The sequence below is a fragment of the Phacochoerus africanus genome, chromosome 11 (assembly GCF_016906955.1).
Source record: "Phacochoerus africanus isolate WHEZ1 chromosome 11, ROS_Pafr_v1, whole genome shotgun sequence".
In the NCBI taxonomy this organism is placed as follows: Eukaryota; Metazoa; Chordata; class Mammalia; order Artiodactyla; family Suidae; genus Phacochoerus; species Phacochoerus africanus.
In genome coordinates this window covers 31,995,053-32,019,121 of record NC_062554.1, presented here as the reverse complement: position 1 = coordinate 32,019,121, position 24,069 = coordinate 31,995,053, and the positions used below count along the sequence as shown (strand labels likewise).

General features: G+C 38.2%; 1 protein-coding gene across 2 annotated transcripts in view; it reads left to right on the top strand.

Annotated features, from left to right (window-relative positions):
* TRPC6 (transient receptor potential cation channel subfamily C member 6) overlaps nt 1-19,515 on the top strand; it is a 104,930-nt gene extending 85,415 nt beyond the window's left edge. For both annotated transcript variants that reach the window (XM_047752592.1, XM_047752591.1), the window contains 7 exons: nt 1,850-2,114; nt 3,721-3,916; nt 4,943-5,146; nt 7,255-7,329; nt 16,978-17,061; nt 18,301-18,376; nt 19,099-19,515. In XM_047752592.1, the coding sequence (XP_047608548.1) occupies nt 1,850-2,114; nt 3,721-3,916; nt 4,943-5,146; nt 7,255-7,329; nt 16,978-17,061; nt 18,301-18,376; nt 19,099-19,250 (1,052 nt within the window). In that variant the 3' untranslated portion in view covers nt 19,251-19,515. The remainder of the gene's footprint in view (nt 1-1,849; nt 2,115-3,720; nt 3,917-4,942; nt 5,147-7,254; nt 7,330-16,977; nt 17,062-18,300; nt 18,377-19,098) is intronic.
* The last annotated feature ends 4,554 nt before the right edge of the window (nt 19,516-24,069 follow it).

Below are 24,069 nucleotides of genomic sequence, written 5' to 3'. Positions count from 1 at the left end.
ACCACTCTTCCTCATTCAGGCTCAGCCCTAAAAAGCCAGAAAAAAAAAGGCCAAAAACATTTATGTTTGTTGTTTGAGAACAAAACAACAAATAAAACAAAAAGCTAATGTGGAGGCCAGATCATCATAGGCTGGATGAGATAATTCTGAGTCTATTATTAGCCAATAGTAATATTGAACCCCAGGATTAGGCAGACGTATCTTCCAGTTTCCAGACAGCAATGGACAAGGAAGTCTTCCCCAAAGAGGGGTATGGCAGAAAATGTCTGATCATGTGAGACTCCTCCTTGGGGGACCAGGGGAGAATTCTCAAGAAAAAGAGGGCAGAGCTGAACCAAGTATGCTCTGTTACCAGTTATTCATTCACGTTTAGCAATCAGATAAGTCTTTCCACATCCCCAAATGCAAAGTGACTAAGAGGGATAGAAAGCACTTCAGCTATTTTGCTTAGGGAAGATCTTTCCTTGCATAAACCTAGGATGAGGAAAATAGACTCCCTTTGAACACTTATTTTGAATCCTCTGGTGAGACGTCAGTTAACATTCAATTGACATCTCTATGGGCTTTTTTGGCTATTTTACATAGGGATTTCTTTTTTATTATTTATTTTAATATTAATATTTTTTAGTGCATAATGGAGGGCTTCTCTACAAGGATATACTGTACAGCTCAGGGAATATAGCCATTATTTTATAATAAAATTTTTTAATGTGCAGAATTTTTAAGTCACAGCTATGTATTTATATATTGTACTTATATTCAAATTACAGCAAAAAAGGAAACAGCTTTTATTAGTTTCTTGTATCCTTTCCTAATTCCACTTCTCAGCAAATACAAATGCATAATTATATTTTTCCTCTTTATTACACACTTTGTATTTTTCTTCACAATGGTTTCTTAATTAGGTTTTTGATGACCTGATGTAATAATGCCAGAAAAATTCATAAATGAATAATTACTACATTTTTATGATAAAAATAGACTTGAATGAGTGATATAAATTACTTCAGTAAGTTAAAATAACTACAAGTACTCCACAAGCCCAAAATTACATTATAGGGTAATTATAGTTTATGATTAAATAATGATATTTATTTGGGGCTTATTTTTTATTATAGTTTAAGATTAGATAGTAAATGTTACCATTTATTTAGTGACAAGCACTTTTTAAACACTGAATATACATTGACATACTGAATTCTTACAATAGATGACAGTGGTAGGAGCAATACTATCTCATTTTTAAGATGAGAAAATAAAGTTAAGTAACTTATCCCAGTTCTTCCAGTTGATTTTATTATTTATTTATTAATTTCTTTTTATTTTTAGGACCACACCTGTGGCATATGAAAGTTCCCAGGCTAGGGGTTGAATTGGAGCTGCAGTTGCCAGCCTAAGCCACAACTACAGCAACTTCAGATCCAAGCGGTGTCTGTGACCTAAACCACGGCTCATGGCAATGCCAGATCCTTAACCCACTGAGTGAGGCCAGGGATCGAACCTGCATCCTCCTGGATACTAGTCAGGTTCATTACTGCTGTAGAGCCACACTGGGAACTCCTCTTCCAGCTGATTTTAGATAGATAAATAAATAGATAGATACTGGCATTTTTGTATATACTGAGAATTCCACAGTTCGAACATCTTAACCATTCTGATACACTCTGCCAGCAAACCAGGTAATTCATTTCTCAATAAATTTAGAAGCTCAAGTACACCTGACACTTAAAGAAGCCCTTTAAGATATGAGACTTCCATTGAGAACTGGATTGTTAATCCCACAAAAGAAGTTACCTAAATAAAAAACTTAAATAAACTCACCATATCTCTTGTCTTTGCTTTTTCCTAGCCAGGATAAAGTGGGACCCCTCTGATCCTCAAATTATATCTGAAGGTCTTTATGCAATTGCTGTAGTTTTAAGTTTCTCCAGAATAGCCTACATTTTACCAGCAAATGAAAGCTTTGGACCTCTGCAGATATCTCTTGGAAGAACAGTAAAAGACATCTTCAAGTTCATGGTCATATTCATCATGGTGTTTGTGGCCTTTATGATTGGAATGTTCAATCTCTACTCCTACTATATTGGTGCAAAACAAAATGAAGCCTTCACAACGTATGTGCTTTCAGATATTTTGATTACAAAGATTGTAGATTAATTGAATGTTAACTTAGCCGTGTTCATATACATCCATAGGATAGATGATGTTTTGTGGGAGTTCCTGTTGTGGTGTAGCAGAAATGAATCCGACTAGTATCCATGAGGATGAGGTTCAATCCCTGGCCTCACTCAGTGGGTTGGGGATCCGGAATTGCCGTGAGCTGTGGTGTAGGTCTCAGATGCAGCTCAGATCCTCAGTTACTGTGGCTGTGGTGTGGGCCAGCAGCTGTAGCTCTGATTCAACCCCTAGTCTGGGAGCTTCCAAATGCTGTGGGTACAGCCCCAAAAAACAGCAAAAACAAACAAACAAACAAACAAACAAAAAAAACTTTTGGTAAAGAATTCTCTGTAACTCTTTAGCAAAGTGGGAGGATTTTAAAATGAGTTGTACAGCGCAGGGAAATGTGTGTGATTGGGTCATTTTGCTGTGTAGTAGAACTTGACAAAACACTGCAAATCAAGTATACGTTAATAATTAAAAAAAACAAAAATAAAATGAGTTAGAAGAATTAAAAAATGTAGGCACCTTCCTAATATTGGGCAATAGCAGCTAACATTTTTAGGGCGAGGAACTACCTCACACACATCATTTTATGATCTCTGTTTCACAAAATAAAGGAAACTGAATTTCAGGAAAGTTAAGTGATGTGTTGAATGTTGCATAGTTGCTAGTATGGAGAAAAGCCACTGACTCTAGCATCTGAGCTCTTAACTGCTGTAACCTTGTGCTTACCAGAGACTCCTGGGACACTGACCAGAGCTGCTTCCTAATTCAGTTTGTTGGATCTTTTCAATAGTGTCAAAGTTTTGACTTATGTTCACCATGGAAACAGGTGTTTTTTTAATAAAGTGTGTTTGGAATAGATTACTCAAATATTAGATATTTGGTGTTATAATGAAAAATATTGACCAAGGTATAGCTATTATTACCCATATTCCTGTGAAGTTCAGTTTATGAGAGAAATGAAACCACCTAGGCTGAGCAGAGAGGCTTAGCTTTGGTCAATAATTATGCCTAAAGCATTGAAATTCCTACCTAAGACATGTCAGTGATTTTGGTAACATTGACTAGATTTACATTGTCATATTTTCCGTAAAATACCTTAAGACCCATACTATTGTTTTCTATGTATTAGATATTAGCAGAAGTATAGATGAGCAGGAAATCCAAAAGGACTCTAACAAATAGCACAGTTTTTATTAAAGAATACATTGAACATTTCTATTGCCAAAGTTATGGATTATTTAAATCCATGGATTATTTAAATGTTAATATATGTGGTCATGAAGTTATGGTAGCGCTTATTGAGTGCTTGCTTGCCAGATAGTGAGCTATGTGCTTCAGGCACACAATTTTACCTCATCCTTGCAACAATCCTGGAAATAGTTATTGTATCCATTTTACAGAAAAGAAAACTGAGATTCAGGAAAAGTTAAGAATTTGCTCATGGATATCTAGTAATTTTCAAAAGCACTCCATAAACTCACTTTTATCATGGTACCATTATCATTTACTTGTATACTTTATTGTTTCCTTTCTCTACTTTTTTCCTTCCCGCAGAGTGGAGGAGAGTTTTAAGACACTATTTTGGGCTATATTCGGACTTTCTGAAGTGAAATCAGTGGTCATCAACTATAATCACAAATTCATTGAAAACATCGGTTATGTTCTTTACGGAGTCTATAATGTTACGATGGTCATTGTTTTGCTAAACATGTTAATTGCAATGATCAACAGTTCATTCCAGGAAATAGAGGTATAAGCTCTATGCATTTGTATACTGTGTGCCCACATGTTTTAACTATTCCAGGGATCAACTCAGCAATGGTAGTGAAAGGATACTGTTTTCTCTTTCTTCTTTTCCTTTTTTCTATACTTCTTTATAAACTTTACATACAGTATAGAATATCTGTACTTTTTACATACTTTATATGTAGTAATCGAGTAAAAATCTTTTTGTTGTTGTCTTTTGTCCTTTTAGGGCTGCACCCACGGCATATGGAGGTTCCCAGGCTAGGGGTCTAATAGGAGCTACAGCTGCCAGCCTATGCCAGAGCCACAGCAACACCAGATCCGAGCCACATCTGCAACCTACAGCACAGCTCACGGCAATGCTACATCCTTAACCCACTGAGCAAGGCCAGGGATCGAATCCGCAACCTCATGGTTCCTAGTCGGATTTGTTTCCACTGCGCCACAATGGGAACTCCAATCTAGTGAAAATTTTAATGCATTGCTTCTGAACACAACATCTTGTGGTGTGGGGGATACTAAGGTATAAGAAGGAGAAATGTTGTGTGATTCGTTATTGCTATTTTAAAACCCTTTAGAAATACTATATCAGCATGAATTTATATTTATTTCAAAAGGTTATTACTTACAAATATCACTATTCTCCAAATCTTATTTTGAGTGATGGTCAAACTTGACCCTTTCTCAAATTTTGAGTGATAGTATAAATTTTTATTCCAGAAATTTTGATTTGTGTCCCAAGTTAGATATCTAAGTAGTGGTCTGCTGAAGAATAAAAGAGTGAATAATTTTTCATAGAGTTTTTCAGAATATGGGAAAATATGTTTATACTTCAGTGTATTTATAAACACATGCAGGTTTTAAGATCTGTAGTTCTCTAAGCCTGGTAAAATTTTAGGCAGATTTAGCAAAAGAGTGTGGGTACTACCTTAACATTCTTGAAAAATCTTTGAGCTGTCTTTGGGGTCTGAGCATCCCAGTAACTCTGTGTATGCATTTCCTTGCTGAACTGTCATGTTTATTTGCGTAGGATGACGCTGATGTGGAATGGAAATTTGCAAGGGCCAAACTTTGGTTCTCCTACTTTGAGGAAGGAAGAACTCTTCCTGTTCCCTTCAACCTGGTGCCAAGTCCAAAGTCCCTGTTTTATCTCTTACTGAGGCTTAAAAAATGGATTTCCGAGTTGTTCCAGGGCCATAAAAAGGGTTTCCAGGAGGATGCAGAAATGAACAAGGTGAGTTGACATGATAATTTAAAATTTTATTTGATAGATCAATAGATAGATTTTTTTTTCTTTTTATGACCATACCTGCAGCATATAGAAGTTCCCAGGCTAGGGGTCAAATAGGAGCTGCAGCTGCTGGTCTATGCCACAGCCACAGTGACAACAGCTGCAGCTTGTGGGAACACTGGATCCTTAACTCACTGAGTGAGGCATCCTCATAAAACACTGTGTCAGGTCCTGAACCTGCTGAGCCATGATGGGAACTCCTATTTTTAAACACTGAGACCATTATAACCACTATACCACATTCCTTTATAAAGAAGCAATCTGTGATGGTATGTCCATCCATTCCCAACTGTATTCACTTAGCTCAGAACAGTCATTTGGCTTATGTCTTTATTAGGAGCAAACTGGACATTTTCTACTTAAAAACTTAGGAAGCATTCATGAAATATAACTAAAATAATGCTTTGTGCGAGTTGGATAGGCACTGGAAGGGAGAGCTATTCTGGACCCCCATTTTTGCTGTTGTTGCTACATGTCCCTCACTTCACCTCCAATTTATACCACTAAGTATATTTATAATATCTCAATTTATACAGTTTCAGTATTGTGTACCTTCAGTTTATACAGCTAGCTGATTAGGACTTGACCTGGTAGACTCTTAAATAAAAATAAACTTAAAAAAGAAACATCGGGGAAAAGTTCAGAAATCAATTGTTCACATGTACTATGGGAGACCAGGCATGGCCTTAAGTAGTTCAAGAAAAAAAAAAAAAAATCTAGGGAGTTCCCATCATGGCTCAGCGGAAAGGAATCTGACTAGCATCCATGAGGACACAGGTTTGATCCCAGGCCTCTTTCAGTGGGTTAGGGATCTGGCATTGCCATGAGCTGTGGTGCAGGTCACAGACGTGGTGGCTCAGATCTGGAGTGGCTGTGGCTGTGGCACAGGCTGGCAGCTGCAGCTCTGATTCGACCCCTACCCTGGGAACCTCCACATGCTGCACCTGCGGCCCTAAAAAGACCAAAAAAAAAACAGAAGTGTGTGGAGCATGTGTGGAATGCTGTGTGGAATAGAGGAGGGTGGGGAGGCTACTCTCTGCAAGCAGCTCTGCAGGGGTCAGAATTCTTCATCCTCGAGTAGCTCTGCAAGACTAGATGCCTCTAGAGGAGGGGGCCAGAAGGGGACAGGTATGATGTGGTGTCTCATGGTGGGGATGTGAAGGGGCTGGCTGCTTCATCAGTAGCAGGACTGAAGCGTAATAAAATGAATATCTTTATAATTTCCAATTTAGATAAGGAAACACATTTGCCTTTTTTTTTCCCTCTCTTCAAAAATAGGAAGGGAGGCAATGGGAAAAAGTTGCAGGTGGTTAAATTTTAGTTCTGCCTAAAAAACCAATTTGTAACAACAAGATCTGCTCAACCAAGTGGTGGGCTGTCTTAGGAAATAGTGAGCTCCCCATCCTAGTGAGTAATCAGTAAATGCTGGATGACCAACTTTAGGAATTTATAGATTTTCCTACACTGGGTGGACACTTGAGCCAAATGATTATAAAGGTTCCTTGGAATTATGATATTCTATTATTGAATAAAAGGGAAATGTTGTAATTCCTGCTGTATTTGCTGCTTCCTACCTGGGACTTTCAAGTTAAGCTCCCTGAGCTCCAATTTCCTCAATTGTAATATGGGAATAAAAATTACATCCACATTGTGAAAATCAAATCAGATATATATGTAAAAATGCCCTTTTTAAAGTTATTAGGATTATTTTATACAGTAGTTTTGGCAAAATATGCCATCTTTGGTGCTCTCCCAGATGTATAACTTACAAAACTTAGTGGGTTGAGCGGCAAAAATTTCCCTCACTTAATGTTATTAAGTGTGTAGTTTACAAGTGTGGGTAGAACTGCAACCTAAGACAATTCATGTCCAAAGGAAATGTCTAAGTTCTTCCCAAATGGAAGGCTCCTAAAAGAGTATGTTTCTCTCATTGAAACTTGATGGAGAATTAGACCAGATGGCTTTTAAAATATAGAATTGAGTAAAATTCGTTTTATAATTCCAAATGTACAATTAGCAATGGTACTCATTTTACTTTCTCTCTTTAAAAGAGAAATGAAGAAAAGAAATTTGGAATTTTGGGAAGTCATGAAGACCTTTCAAAACTATCACTTGACAAAAAACAGGTAAGATCACGTTTGAAAGTATGAAGCGACGCATCTAATCAGGCTTATCTTCTCCGAGAAGAGATCAAATGTTCAGAAGCAAATTCAAGAAACAGTAGCTACATTAAAAAAATTAATGATTTTAACCATGCTCAAAGGATCTGTTATTGAGAGGTGAAAGTAAGCCTCTGTCCAAATCATCAGTAAAAAGAATTATATAGGTGTTTAAGACAGATATTAAACACATATTTTGGGATACTTATGGGTAATGGAATTTAGGACTTATAAGATAAAGAAGGAAAAATTAAAATAATAGAGGGATCTGTCAAGGACCTGAACTTAATTCTTGGCCGCTGTGGAGACTATTCGCACTTAGCAGGGCCTCCTTACTTGTCAGTAATCAAGAAGCTGTCAAAAAGGGCACCCTGAGAATTCAGTGGCTACTGGAGTCAGCACAGCTTATAATGAGCAATGTGCCCTGGAGCTGCATCAGCTCCCTAATTGGGAGTGGTAAAATCCTGGATGAAGAGGACTTTTGCTTTATCCTTATAGCAGGCATATAGGAGGGGTCCAATAAATGCTTATTGCTGAGAGAAATTATGAGCGAATTGATTAGAAGGGCAATGCATCAGGTGGGATTTGCATTCAGTTGCCTATAGTAAAAAAAAAAAAAACCACAACAAATAATATTCATGCTGGTATAAACAAGACAGTTGTATTTCCCCTTCTCATTTAACTCTCCAGAGTTGGCAGTAAAGGGCTGTTGTTAGGGGGGAGTCTGAGTCTCCTGGATTTTGGTCATAGTCAGATGCAAGATGACACCTCCAGACATCATACCCACTTCTCAGGGCATGAAGAGGGGATGGGGCAAAGGAAAAGTGGGCTGCCAGCTCAGTCTGCCACCATCTTCAGAGATGCCTCCCAGTAACTTCTGTTATGCTATCTCATTAGCCAGAACTCTGCTCCAGGGCCACCTCATGGGACACAAGTGCCAAGACTGGTATTTCATCTCACCTCTACCCTGAATCTTAACTTTGTCATCTACAGAGTAGGCAAGATCAAGGTGTACAGCCCATCACACATGATTGTTTGGGAGGATTCAGCTGATGTTTTGTAAATTACAAACACTGTTATACAGATATGAGTATTCATTATAGAGAAGCAGCTTTTTGTTACTTGACTATAAATCAATTTTTTTCTAAAATAGGTCAGTGTAAGTTGGGTTTTATAGTTTCCAGTAAGAAATTATTTGTGCTGAAAATATGATGAGTGCATAACTATAAACACTGGACAAACATTAAAAAAAATTCAAGTGGGATCAAAATGCCTTTTTTTCTTTAGGATAGAAACTACAGTATCTTTCAAATCAAGTAATTTTATTTTCTTTGTAGTTTCTCCAAAAATGTAGAAAATAAAATGTGTTTTAATTCTATGAAAAATACATATCTTTTAAACAAGACTTGGGTTACTTTACACTTTCTAGTAGCATTTATTTCAACCTCAGATTAAAACAAACTCTTAAAGAGCAATATTCAGCCTGCAGTATCTGACCTCTGTGCTAGATCAATAAAATGTTGATTCCAATGTCAGTTGAACCTTCTGGAGACCCTTTTGAATGACTATTAATTATAATAGCCACAGAGATGCATGGCTCATATTTTCTTTCAAGAAAGAGCCTGCTTCAAGGGGTTTAGTCAGCGGACAGCCTCCAGCTGCAAGTATCTTTGGGAGTCCCCTTAGCTCTCCCTCTGCTGGCTGAAAAATGCACAACCTAAAAGGTGAGAATTTCGTTTTATTTGGTAGACCAAACCAAGGACTTGAGCCCAGGGCACCGGGCTCTCAGATAGCTCTGAGTTACTGCTCCCAAGAGGTAAGGGAGGAGCCAGGATATGTGAGAGTTTTTGCAACAAAAGACCAGGGAGTCAGAAAGTCAAAAGATTACCGTTACCTAGGGAATCCACATCGTGGCACAGAAGAAATGAATCTGACTAGTATCCATGAGGATGCAGGTTCAATCCCTGGCCTCACTCAGTGGGTTGGTGAGCTGTGGTGTAGGTCGCAGACGAGTCTTGGATCCTGCATTGCTGTGGCTGTGGCTGTGGTGTAGGCCAGCACCTGTAGCTCCGATTCCACCCCTAGCCTGGGAACTTCCATATGCCTTGGGTGCAGCCCTAAAAAAAAAAAAAAGCTTACTGTTACTTAAAGGAAACCAGATTTCTCAAGTTAAGGAATTGAGCACTTTTCTATGTATGGGAAGATGCAAAAGTCAGGGCTCATTGAAATCGTCCTTCAATATGCACCTCAGCTATCTGGGGCCAGAATCATATGCTTTCTCATCGCCAGTCTCCTGAGGGTGCATCAGTGGAGGAGGCGCTAGTGGCTGACTGCTGGATGGCAGGAATCCTGTTTCCATCCTGAGCCCCCTCTGGGTTCACTGTTGGGGTGGCGTGATGCGATGACTTGATGGCTGCAGCATCCTTTATTTACTTATATGGCAGGCAACATTTTTGCACTGACACCGCCATGTCCATGCTCTTTAGGTCCTGGCTGATGCAGGACCCCTCCTGGGGCAGGCGGCCTGTGCTGGAGCTCCCGTTTGGGCTGGCTGACTTTCTCAATCTTCTTTCCTTTTCCTCTTTCATAGGTGAGCCAAGCCTCACAGTCTGTAAGCCTTTTCTGCCTTCTGCTCCCACTTCCCATTATCTTTCAGAGGCATGATTCTGAATACATTTCATACTTCTAACTTTGTCTTGGCATTTGATTTCTAGAGGACCAAATCATCACAAGTGTCTATTTTCCTTTGCCATCTAAGTTTGCCATGAACAGAATTGCGGCACATTTCACATCTTCTGCTTTTGCTTGATGCGTTAACTGTATTTCTGTGAAAATGTTTTTTAAGGCAATCATTTCCAATCATCTTTGCCTGTTGTTGCTGGGATGGTTTCCTGGAAGAGGTTCGACATTGATATGTACTCAGAAAAACTGTCATGGTGTGTTTTTCTTTACCCAATTTGCATGGCTCTTGCTCATTCTTTTTTATAAAGTTTACATCTAAAATGACAGTTTGGGAGTTCCCTGGTGGCTCAGCAGGTTAAGAACCCTGTGTTTTCACTGCTGTGGCTTCGGTTGCTGCTGTGGCATGGGTTCGATTCTTGGCACCAGAATTTCCACATGCCATAGGTATAGTCAAAAGTAAAATAACACAGTTTAGTTTCTGTTTCACTGGGATCTTCTTTCTGACTCCTTGAAGTGGTTAGGTTGCATAAAACTTTCTTCACAACTGCCTCCTTCACATCTGTTCCATTTACCCTAGAGCAATCAGTCAGGTGAGCCACATAAAAATACTTTTTTGAAACAAAGTAAGCAGACCTTTTTAAAAATTATTTTCTGTAATATCCCTCAGCTCCAGATGTCACTGACTTAGGTGGTTGCTAGCTTTAGCTTTTAAGGTATACAGTCTGAGAGTTCCTGAGTGGCACGGTGGGATCAGCAGCCTCTCTGTAGCACCAAGATGCAGTTCCATCCCTGGCCCAGCACAGTGGGTTAAAGGTTCCAGTGTTGCCACAGCTGCAGTGTAGGTCACAACTTCAGCTTGTATCTGATCCCTGGCTGAGGAAGTCCATGTGCCATGGGGTGGCCAAAAATTTTTTAAAAATTTAAAATAAGGTATACAATCTGAAAAGATGGCATAATGTAATAGTCAGCTTTTGCCATACTGCATTGTGTGTAAAAACCTGAAAATGCCAAATAACTTCTTAAATATTTGTGTTGTTCCAGCTCTAGAAGAGATCAACTTCGTGTTGCCAGTTTCAGAGCGGGTTTTACACCCCAGTCAGTAGACCAACATGGAGCATAAACATATCATTTTAGTACTTTGGGTCCATTTTGCCCTGGATTGAATGAGATGTGAAGGGTTTTTTAAATCAATTACATATCCAGGATCTATACCCGTTAACTTTTAATTAGGTCAGTCAGGTCATCATTGTATCTGATGAAGCAATTATACATTTAGTGGTTCCAGTTTGTGACTATCACCAGAGCCACTTCTCCTGATGATTTTGTACAGATTGCCTATCCTCTTCTCGAGGTCTACTGAGTTAAAAATCTCTGTATTGGGGCCTGGAAGTGTGTATTATTAGTAAATTCTTAAAAGATTCTAGGAGTTCCTGTCATAGCACAGTGGAAACAAATCCAACTAGATACCATGAGGTTGCAGGTTTGCTCCCTGGCCTAGCTCAGTGGGTTAAGGATCTGGTGTTTCTGTAAACTGTGGTGTAGGTTGCAGATGCGGCTCAGATCCCACGTTGCTGTGGCTCTGGCGTAGGCTGGCAGCTGTAGCTCCAATTAGACCCCTAGCCTGGAAACCTCCGTGTGCCACAGATGCAACCCTAAATATCCAAAAAAAAAAAAAAAAAAGATTCTAATGCTCATCTGGTATAGGAATCACTGACTATTTCATTCTCTGAATGACTTAGTCATGGACATGGACACATTAGTTAAAAACAATATTTAGCAAAATATCTCTAGAAAAAAACAGAACAGCTTAGGAGTTCCCGTCATGGCTCAGTGGAAATGAATCTAACTAGTATCCATGAGGATGCAGGTTCCTTCCTGGCCTCGCTCAGTGGGTTAAGGATCTCGCATTGCTCACATCAGTGGGCTGTGGTATAGGTTCCAGACACTGCTTGGATCTGGTGTTGCTGTGGCTGTGGTATAGCCCGGTGGCTATGCTCTGATTCCACCCCTAGCCTGGGAACCTCCATATGCCGCAGATACGGCCCTAAAAAGACAAAAAGAAAAAAGAAAAAGAAAGAAAAGAAAAAAAAAATAGAACAGCTTAAAACTAACCATAAAATAGACCTAAAGCCACAGGTAGATATTTGCCCTTCCTTATAGTAATAAGAGCTCTTGACACTTGTACCAAACCAACTATAAGTCAAGCTACCCATTCTCCCATTCTACACACCTTCTCTCTTTAATCCTCATGCTAGCTCTAGGAAGTAGGTAATTTTCTTTCCCCCTATTTTATACAGGAGAAACCAGAGGATAAAAGAGATGAAGTGACTTTCTCCAAGTCCCATTTCAGACAATGACAGAGCCAGTATTCAAATCCACATCTGCTTGATTCCAAAGTGAAAGCTTTTTTTCTACCCAGTTATGTCAAGAGTTTCTTGCCCTCTTTGGAGGTTTAAGTTCTTCTGCCAGCATTCGAGAGATATTCTGTGCAAGTCGTTTTACATGTAGACGTGTTTTTTTGATGTGTTTGTGGGAAAAGGTGAGCACGACCACTCTTACTCCTCCGCCAGCACTGTACCGCATGGCATCACATGCTGACTGATCATATCGCCTGTACCTCTTGAGGTCCTTGCTTTGATCCCACCTCAGGCCATTCAAGGCTTGTGAGGAACGGGAGACTCCCAGAACTGTTATTATGTCCAACAACATAAAAAACTCCGAAGACTGAGGCTTACCTGTTCTTTTAATGAATAACAAACAAGTTTTTAGTATTCCTAACTCCAGTCCTATAGTAAAGCTGCAGCAAGATGAGAGATGCTAATATTAAACTAATCACTAGGAAGTGAAAGAAGCAAACATAAAGAATGCAGGATATATGAGGGGAAAAAAGGACGGGTGGTTCTTCATTCAGAATTGGAGGATTTATTTGCATATTAGAAACAAAGCTTACACCCAATTCTTCCTGCTTCCACTCGACAAGCTCCCCTTTCCCACTCTCATTGCATCATACATGTCAGTACCATCTATGAATATCCAAATCACTAATATTTAAATGATATTCATATTGCCAACTGAATTCCCTTGACCTCCCAATCTATTTTAGTAGCTGTGCATCAAACAAATATAAATTAGAATTTTCTGCCACCAAGTGGCAATAATGCTTCTTTGCACCTTTGGTTAAATTTCTTTTTATGTACTATTTTTTGTGTATTACTCAATTTTTAAATATGTATTTGTTGAATACCTACCATACATTAGAAACTATTAGAAAAGTTCTGCTGAACAAATGTTATTTTTGCACCAAAATTCATATTTCTTTCTCTCTCTCTTTTTTTTTTTTTTTGATTTTTAGGGTTGCATCCACGACATATGGAGGTTCCCAGGCTAGGGATCCAATCGGAGCTACAGCTGCTTGCCTACACCACAGCCACAGCAATGCGGGATCTGAACCGAGTCTGTGATCTACACCACAGCTCACGGGAACACCGGTTCCTTAATCTGCTGAGCAATGCCAGGGCTCGAACCCACAACCTCATGTTTCCTAGTCAGATTAATTTCCGCTGTGCAACGACAAGAACTCCCAAATTCATATTTCTTTAGCCACATAAAAATGATACAAGTGAATTTATAACTGTTTAGACCTATACCATTTGTCTCTACTGGTGGTTCCCAGTGAAAGGTGATTTTGAATTCACACTACCAGCGGTCTGTGGTAAATTTCTAATACCCAGGGACATTCTTGGCTGTCATAACTAGAGAGAGGAGCTGTTATTGGCATCAAGGGGGTCGAGGCCAGGGAATCTGGCAAACATTGTAGAAGGATAGAATCCCCCACAATAAAGAATTACCAAGTGAAGCAACCCAGACAAAGGAAAACAGCATAGGATATTGCTTACACGTAGAAGCTAAAAAATTACACAAGTAAACTTATTTACAAAACAGAAATAGACCCACACAGACATAGAAAACAAACTTAAAGTTACCAAAGGGAAAGGGAAAGTGAGGGAAAGGGGAGGGAGGGATAGATTAGGAGTTTGGGATTCACATGTACACACTACTATATATAAAATAGATAACCAGCAGGGACCTACTGTATAGCACAGGGAACTATACTCAGTATTTTGTAATAACCTATAAGGGAAAATAATCTGGAAAAGTACATATGTAGGTCATGGCTGTGACTCATATTCGATTTCTGGCCTACAAATTTCCGTATGCCAAGGGTATGTCCAAAAAAGAAAAAATCCCAAAGAAATAATTTTTCACTTTCTTATTGCCATGAACACCATTTGAATGTGTAAGTGGCCTCTAATGAAAGAAGAGGACATCAAATTAATGATTTGCAACATTGAGGCTGTGTGCTTACGAATAGATGGACGTAATGCACAAAGAGTCCTTTGTCTAGAGCTTGTCTCTCCGATTATGAACCTGTCCTCACCCTCCATCCTTTATCATAAAAAACTGGGGGATGGCAGTTCCCTGGTGACCTAGTGGTTAAGGATCCTGCATTGTCACTGCTGTAGTGTGGGTTTGACCCCCGGCCCAGGAACTTCCACATGCTGAGGGCATGGCCAAAAATAAATAAAAACTGCAAGATGAAAGTGAGCTTGACTCTGGTCATCATGTTTAATAACATCTTTACAGTATAAATCATAGTTTGAAATCCAGGAATAATATCTGATATAACATCATTGTATTTTATAATGTCATAATAAAATGAATAATTATATTATTTTAAGATCAACTAAATACTAACAATATTATTAAAAAGATATTTGCATTTGTGTCACAAATACATAAATTAGTAAGTAGGACTTGAAGGATCGTAGGGGTCAAGAGAACACTCCTTTCCCTGTCAGAAGAGATTACAGAGTTTCAGCTTCTCCCCGAGTCCTAGTGTTTCATAGCTAACTTGTGTCAGAGCCAGATTTGAGCAGTCCAGTGCTCGTCTAGAGAATCCAAGCTGCCTCTCTGGTTGATTTGGTCAATCGTATAGTTTTATCTTAATTTTTAAAAGTTAATGTAAAAAAACCTGGACATTTTGCTGACATTTGTAGAGAGGGTGAAAGAAAAATGGAAATAGCTACAAGAAAAAGGACACTCTGTAGTCCTTTTTATGTCTGAGAAGTATTATTTCATTGTATATGTACCACATCTTCTTAATCCTGTCATCTTTCAATGGACATTTAGGTTGTTTCCATGTCTTGGGTATTGTGAATAGCGCTACAATGAACATAGGGGTGCACGCATCTTTTTGAATGAAAGTTTTGTCTAGATATATGCCAAGAGTGGGATTGCTAGAGCATATAGTAGTTCTATATTTAGTTTTTTGAGGAACCTCATACTTTTCAAAGTAGTTGTACCACTTTATACCAACATTTGTGGCAACATGGATGCAACCAGAGATTCTCATACTGAGTGAAGTAAGTCAGAACGAAGAAGACAAATACCATATAATATAACTTATGAGTGAAATATAAAATATGTAACCAATGATCCTATCTACAACACAGAAACAGATCATGGACAGGGAGAGTGGACATGTGGTTGCCAAGGAGGGAGGGGTGGAGGAAGTGGGATGGACAGGGAGTTTGGAGTTTGGAGATGCAAACTACTACATTTGGAATGAATAAACATTGGGGTCCTACTATACAGCACAGGTAACTATGTCCAATCTCTTGGGCTAGAATATGATGAAATATGGTGTGAAAAAGGAACATATATATGTGTGTGTGTGTGTGTGTGTGTATGTATAACTGGGTCACTATGCTGTACGGCAGAAATTGACATAACACTGTAAATCAACTATACCCTAATAAAAAATAAGGGATGCTATATAAACAGTACCTTTATAATTATATATTGCTTTTTTGAATCTTATAGGCCTTGTCATATTTTTTCTATTATTATAACTCAAGCAGATCATAAAATACCTTCATTAAATACCTAGAACATAGCACAGCACCTTACATATAGAGGACACTCAATACATACCTGTTTGGTGGATGAATGTGTGTATAGCTGTTTTAATTCAACAGGTGGCCATCTAAAGCATCACAGCATTAAAGTTAAGGATTTTATTGAGTCTCATTGAGCTTTCCCTGCAACCACTTAGATATCATTGAGAAATATAAATCATGGCTGTCTTAGTAAATAGTTTTAAATTTTCTTTTTCCTTGGAAAACATTGTGCATCCCCCCCCAATACATTTGTAGATACCATGTTTTGCTAAGTTTCTTCTATTTATTTCTTTGTAAATCCATTTTTCCTTTTAGAAAATGCCTTAAAGAGTTTTTTAGTCCTCTTCTTAGCATGCTAATATGGTACTTTACCACCTCTCTTGCAGATTGCTTTAAGTTTGTTATGTGCCTATCCAAGAAAATATATTATTTGAAAAGTGCTCCCCAAATAGGATACTATACAGATCCTAAAATTCAAATGGATTTATTCACGCTTTCTTGGCACCTGAGTCCCACCCCACAACAAAGCCGTACCCTGGTGTTTCTTCAGGTTTTTGTCACAGTCTACTGCAGGCATAACTGCTGGCACCATCCATGGACTTCTGAGATCCCTCATCAGTGGACTTCTGAGATCACCATCATTATTTTCCCAGCCTGTTTGGCTCTTCCACCTCCAAGGGTGTATATGTGAAAGTGTTAAAACATGACTCTCATGTCAACATAATTGACAGCCACACAGTCTGAGTCCTTAAACAACCTCTAGGAGCTACTCAGAGGTGGAATACACCCAGAGTGTCTATGATTTGCCTTGGAATACTGAATATCAAGCAAATTAAGTTAAAATGGCACTATATTTAGATAAGATTATTTATATATATGAGGCCTTACCTGTTCACATATGTAACTAATAAAATACCATCACATTATTTAAAAATTAAATAAGAATCAATGTCAAATTCTTTTCAAATTACAGTTTGGGCACAGTAAACAATCAAGTATAAGGAGCTCGGAAGATTTCCATTTAAATAATTTCAATAATCCTCCAAGACAATATCAGGTAAGCATGAAATTTTAAAGACATGAGTCTAGTTATCAGTAATAATTAGGAACTCCAACTGTGATTCTCTAAATGCAAATGACCTATTATGGTATTTGTTCACTATCAAAAAGTACACTAATTCAAAAAGTATATATTGAGTAACTACCATGTACCAGGTACTTTCTAAGTACTAGAGCTATGTAAGTAAACAAAACAGATTGAAGTTTTGCCATCATGGAATTTAGAATATGCATGTTCATTGTAAAAAGTCTATCTTACAAAAAACATAAAGGGATTGAAAATCACCTCAAACCCCACCACTGAGAAATAAAGATTATTTACTTTTGGTGACTATTCTATCAGATGATTATATGTATGTATATAAATTTATATATTTTTTAATATTATTATAGAAATGTATATGTAATATTATATGAGTTAATAATACTTATACAATGATTAATTTTTTCTCCTCATAAAATATATATTCATATCAATTTTGATGGATCTATAATATTCTTTTGTACAAATAATCACCTATTGATGGACTTTTTTTTTTTTTTACTATTAAAAGTAGTACTACTATGAACATACTTATCTATGTATCATTCTTAGAGTAAGTTCTTGAAAGTGGGATTTTACTGTTTACCATTTAATTGGGGGCTTAGGTAGTAAGATTTGATTAGCTATGTATCCACCCAGGACCCCCAGCATATGTGCTAAGCTTCTTACTTTTCATGAAAAGTATGTAGAAAAAGCAACATCTTTATGGTAGAAGCCCAGATACTGGCGAACTACTGTTACATTGAAACTAAATTATTAGAAAGTATAAATTCAAAACTGTCTGCATTTCTCGATAATGGAGAGGAAAAACCATAAATGAGGGTGCATTTGCTTAATTTTCCATTTCCATGTGCAGAACTGTACAATTTTGACCCGGCCCAGCTTAAAGGCTGTGTCTTGATTGAATATTGTTCAAGTAAAAATACAAGCAATGAACATAGAGAGGTAGATGTTTACTCTAAAACTTATTCTTTTCTCAAGAGCTAACTTTTGAGTCCTTAGCTCTGGTGATGTGAAAATTCGTTTTTAAAATCTGGAGATAGAATGCATTCCCCTCTGGATAAATCATCTTATTCTTTCATAGCTGTCCCTTCTAAAGTGCTTACTGAAGAGAGAAAGACTTGGAAACTTATTCCAAATGAGAGATTTATTGTTAACATAAAACTAAGATGGATTTCCCCTTTCTCTGTCTAGAAAATAATGAAGAGGCTCATTAAAAGATATGTATTACAAGCCCAGATAGATAAGGAGAGTGACGAAGTGAATGAAGGTGAGTTGAACACAGGGACAAGCAGCCCCGGAGCCTGAGCCAGGACCTGGGGCCTGACGCAGAGCTGCCGCAGAGCTGAGGGACTGCTGGAGAGGAGAGATGGGCGTGGGAAGGGCGAGTTTCAAGGGTATGAGAAGACAGGATCTCGCCAACCATCAATACTGCTACATGCTGGGGAAATAGACTCTTTCTCCACTGTTGGGAACAGGTGCTGCTAGCTAGATAAGCAACTATAGTCATCCCTCATTTTTTGCAGGGAGATTGATTCCAAGACCTGTGCAGATACCAAAATCCACAGATGCCAAGTCCCTTGTAGTCCCAAGCACTACAGTCCACCCTCTGTATTCGCAGATGCAAAACCCACAGATAGGGAGAATGATCGGATTGTATTATTTCTGTGGGGGGCTTGGAGGGAGAAGGAAGTGGTTGGGGTTGGTGAGGGCCATTGCTCCCAAGCCCTGTAACATTTGCCACCTGTTTCCCTTTCACTTACTTAAGGAAGATGTTTTTTTCTAAGTTTTCTCTATGAATCTTTTCTTTGACCAAAATACTTAGCTGAGAAAAACAGAAACCTGCCCTGTTAAAAAGTGTTTCCCTTTGACAGGATTCAAAATACAGATATGTATGGAATTAAGACTGCTTTTAATCTATCCCAGAATCACTAGTTTCTCTATATTACTAAATATTTACAGTTGACTTCTTATCACTCTTGTTTTTCAAAGGGGAACTGAAGGAAATTAAGCAAGACATCTCAAGTCTCCGCTATGAACTCCTTGAAGAAAAATCTCAGAATTCAGAGGACCTAGCAGAACTTATTAGAAAACTTGGGGAGAAATTATCAATGAGGCCAAATCAAGAGGAAAGCAATAGATAATGCAAAGACTTTCTTAAAAATTCATATTTATTTGTCCACTTGAAGCCATATTATTTTCTGATTTATTTTTTTAAGTGCCAATGTAACCACCTTTTAAACAAGAGAAAGTTCAAAGATAACTTGGGTCATCCTATCCTTTGGGACTACTATTTAATATTTTTGGTGATTAAATTTCATCATTCAGGCTAAAGATTGCAGATTATGATGAAAAGTATGCACAGTTGTTTGGTGCTTGTTTTGTAAACTGCTTTTTTGGGTATGACTATTGCGATGATGTGTCACCATGTAATGTCTGCCTGGGAATCGTTTCAGCGGGCTGGGGTAGACACACAGACAGTGATATTTCAGGCATTTCAGGCATTTTCAGGCATTTCAGGCATTTTCTGCTTTGTGGATCCCTTGATGGTGACGTCTAGACTTGAATTCTAGAGAAAAATAATCTCTTGCCATTTAGAGAACACTGTTTAATCATCTCCCCTAGTGAGCCCCCACAGAATATGATAGATAATGTCTATATAAAATGGGGTTAAATCCTTCCTAAATTTTCTGATTCATCTCTTTGAAAATACTGCACTTATCAATGAAAAAGTGCTTCCTTTACCAAACTCTGGAAGCATAATTCAAGAGTGTGTGTGTGTGTTCGCGCGCGCGCAAATGTACATGTGAAATGCTTGTCCTGTTTTCTCTTGCAGCCAATATAGGAACTCAAAAGTGCTCTTTATGTTGTACTTTTTATCATGACAAAAATTATTGGCCACATAATTGGAGAAGTATTAAAGCCACAAACAGTTGTGGTTATTTGGTCCAGTTATAGCACAATATTGTGCCATTTCCAAGGGCCTTTACAGGTGAATTCCCATATTTGGCATCAAATGTAAAGGGAAAAAAGTGCTGAGGGAATTTGCTAATATTTACGTGTTATTCTCAGGATGTCCTACCCTCATCTCAGAATATAGAAAATAGGAATTTGCATTCATGAGCATTTACCAAGAGGTTGCCATTACTTATCGATAATGTAAGACAATATCTAAAACAACTAAAAGGAAAAAATGAAGGTTCACCATTCAGCCACCCAAAGACTGTCAACATTGAGATGATGCCAGGCATGGATTGGAATTGCTGCTTTAAAAGAGAGGCTTCAAATGCAAATGTTTAATTTCATTTTGGATAAAATGGTCAGAGAATCTGTTTAGCCCCAACTTCAACTGAGTTTAAATCAGAAACACCTTTGTGTAACCAGATAAGAAAATATAGCTGAGATTTTATATTCAGTGATTTTGTATTTATGGGTACTACTTATGGAGAAGTTATTTAGTGATACAGAGAAGGTCTGTTTTCAAATGTTTTGTGATGATATTTGATTCAGAAATTGTAAAAGTCAACCTCATACCCAATGTACTATTTGCAAATTAAAATAATCTAAATATACAAAGTGTGTGTGTTGTGCCCTGCAAGAGACTGACCACCATGCCAAGGAGCACTTTATGACAGCAAGATGGGCCCAAGTCCAGAAGATTCTAGAAAAGATGTTTAGATTTCCCAGTGTCTTTTGAGTGGGATGACTTGACAAGATTTGTTTTAGGAAATGCAAAATGCATGACTATGGATGCCTCAGTAAAGGCACTTAGTCAAGTGTCACCTGTTGTTGTTTAAAATTTGTATGTCCTGAAGTCAACATATTTTCCTCAAAGTGTAGATGAACTGACATCTCTTCTAATTTCCTTTTAACTGAAAGATGAAAAAAGAAACCAAGAGTATTTTCTAAGAAAGGCTTTAAAAATTCCAGTAAGAACTTAATTCAAGGCATGTTGGCAAAGGATGGTCAAAGCAGAGCCATCCTTCAAAAGTCTCAAGACCAATGCCTTTAAATTCTGCATTTATGTTGGGTCAGCTTAACCTTTTTAAAATTAGGTGATTAAGAAGTTTAAATGTTTATCCAAACTACTCTCTCTCCTATTTCTCCTCTGAGATTTGGCACATTCTGGAAGTTTGGGTACCATAAGCAGGACAGAACAATGATGTGTGATGCTCTGACCATATAGCCACTCCCTGAGGGCTAAGCCCTGCCCACTCCTCATGGCAGACCCACCACCAGTGACCAAAATGAAGCCTTGGTTTTATACATTACTACCTAGTTTTACTCCCCGCTGTTCTCCTTACCCTGAAGCTGAGAAATAGCACAAATTCAATATGATTTTACTAGGCATATAAAATGAACCCAGTCTACTGTTGGCTTAAAACTTTACCAGGGATTGAAAGGAATAGCAAATGAGTCTGTCCTCAAGGATCCTTCAACCACATAAAGAAATGGGACTTAATACAACTATAAGAAGTGTTTATCATGCACCTATCATGTGCCAGCTACTGTGATAAATGCTTTCCATGTGCTATATAATTTGATCTAACTTAATGCTTATAACAGCTATATGAGGGAACTATTATTATTATCCTCATTTTAGAAATGAGAAAACATTGGCTCTTGGTGGCAAAATAACTTGCACATAGGGTAAGTTTCAGAACCTTGAAGGAAACCTAGGCCTGCCTCACAGTGGAGGCCTTGAACTTACTTGGGATCTTGACTGGCTATTTTGGAGTGTGGTTGTCTCATATTTCAACTTCTAGGTGAGGGAAAATGTGCTGTACCTGAAAAAAAATTTCCATTATATACCCAGTCCAGGGACACACAATCTCATTAGTCAAGAAAGGCTATGGGCAAAGAGAAGATTTGGCTTCAAAAGAATTGCAGATATATTGGATAAGCAATGAGATCCTGCTGTATAGTGCTGGGAACTATATCTAGTCACTTATGATGGAGCATGATATGTGAGAAAAAAGAATGTATATATGTATGTGTGACTGGGTCACCTTGCTGTACAGTAGAAAATAGACAAACACTGTAAACCAGCTATAATGGAAAAAAATCACTAAAGGATTGCAGATATTTAAAAAAAGAATAAAAGATGGAGATGAGGATCAAGAGGTGGGGGTAGTGTGAGCAAGGCCAAGAGCTGGGCATGAGTATGGGACACTAATGGATAAATAGTGAAGTCAGTGCTGTGACATGGCAAGGAGAACAGACTGACTTTATTTGGACACTCTATCCCACCCTATTCCAGTATGAAAGAATCTTATCACTATGTGAATAGTAAAAAAACAAAAACAAACAAAAAATTAAGTGTTCAATGAAAAGGGAGAGACTATGAGGTAGTATTTGCCAACCAGCCAGCTTGGCCTACACATGCCTGATAGACCCACTAGCCCAATTTCCAGCTTCAGGCCAAGGCAGAGATGTTTCTTCTGCTGCCACCTTCTAAGTATGGCTTGCATCTGATTCTAACAAGCAGACACAGCCTCCGTGTTCACTCTGAAACCATCCTTTGTCATCCTGTTCCGGGCAGGGTTTATGAAAGTCATGGCAGCCTCCCTCTGGATGTGAGGTCTGCATTGTAGTTAAATCTCCTCCCTTTGATGTAGAGTGTGCAGGTGGAGTCATGAGAGAAGCAGAAAAGGATATGAATTCCTGACCCAGACCTTTGCATTATACGTATCTAAGCAGTTTTCCAAGTGAGCAAGTTCATCAACAGTTGTGTTGGAGTACAGCTCAGTATCCGACTAGGGATGAAAGTTGAAAGTTCAGCTAAACATCTGTTTTCATACAAAACGCTGATTATATTCTGAGTCTTTTATATGTGAGTAGCTGAGGTTAGAGATTCACCATGAACTCTGTGAAAGATAGTACATTAAGGAAAGTGCATTTTTTTCTTAAATCATTAGACTGTAGAATGATTGACTGAAGTTTCTTCGTTACTCTGTATTTACAGCAACAACCATATACGTTTCTATGGACACTTTCAAAAATGAAATTGAAGAGGTCATAAAAACACTCCCTACAAATAAAAGTCCAGGACCAGATGGCTTCACAGGCGAATTCTATCAAACATATAAAGAGGAATTGGTGCCCATCCTCCTTAAACTCTTTCAAAAGGTTGAAGAAGGAATACTCCCAAAGACATTTTATGATGCCACCATCACCCTCATTCCAAAACCAGACAGAGATACTACCAAAAAAGAAAACTATTGCCCAATATCATTGATGAATATAGATGCAAAAATTCTCAACAAAATCTTAGCCAACCGAATCCAACAACATATCAAAAAAATTATACACCATGACCAGGTTGGGTTCATCCCAGGTTCACAAGGATGGTTCAACATACACAAATCAATCAGCATCATACACCACATTAACAAAAAAAAAGTCAAAAATCATATGATCATCTCAATAGACGCAGAAAAAGCATTTGACGAAGTCCAACATCCATTCATGATCAAGACCCTCGCCAAAGTGGGTATAGAGGGAACATTCCTGAATATAATCAAAGCCATTTATGATACACCCACAGCAAATATAATCCTCAATGGGGAAAAACTGAAAGCCTTCTCACTCAAATCTGGAACAAGACAGGGATGCCCACTCTCACCACTGCTCTCCAACATAGTTTTGGAAGTCCTAGCCACAGCAATTAGACAAACCAAAGAAATAAAAGGCATCCATATAGGAAGAGAAGAGATCAAACTGTCACTGTATGCAGATGACATGATACTATACATAGAAAACCCTAAGGACTCAACCCCAAAACTACTTGAACTGATTCATCAATTCAGCAAAGTAGCAGGATATAAGATTAACATTCAGAAGTCAGTTGCATTTCTGTATACCAGCAATGAAATATTAGAAAAGGAATACAAAAATACGATACCCTGTAAAATTGCACCTCACAAAATCAAATACCTCGGAATACACCTGACCAAAGAGGTA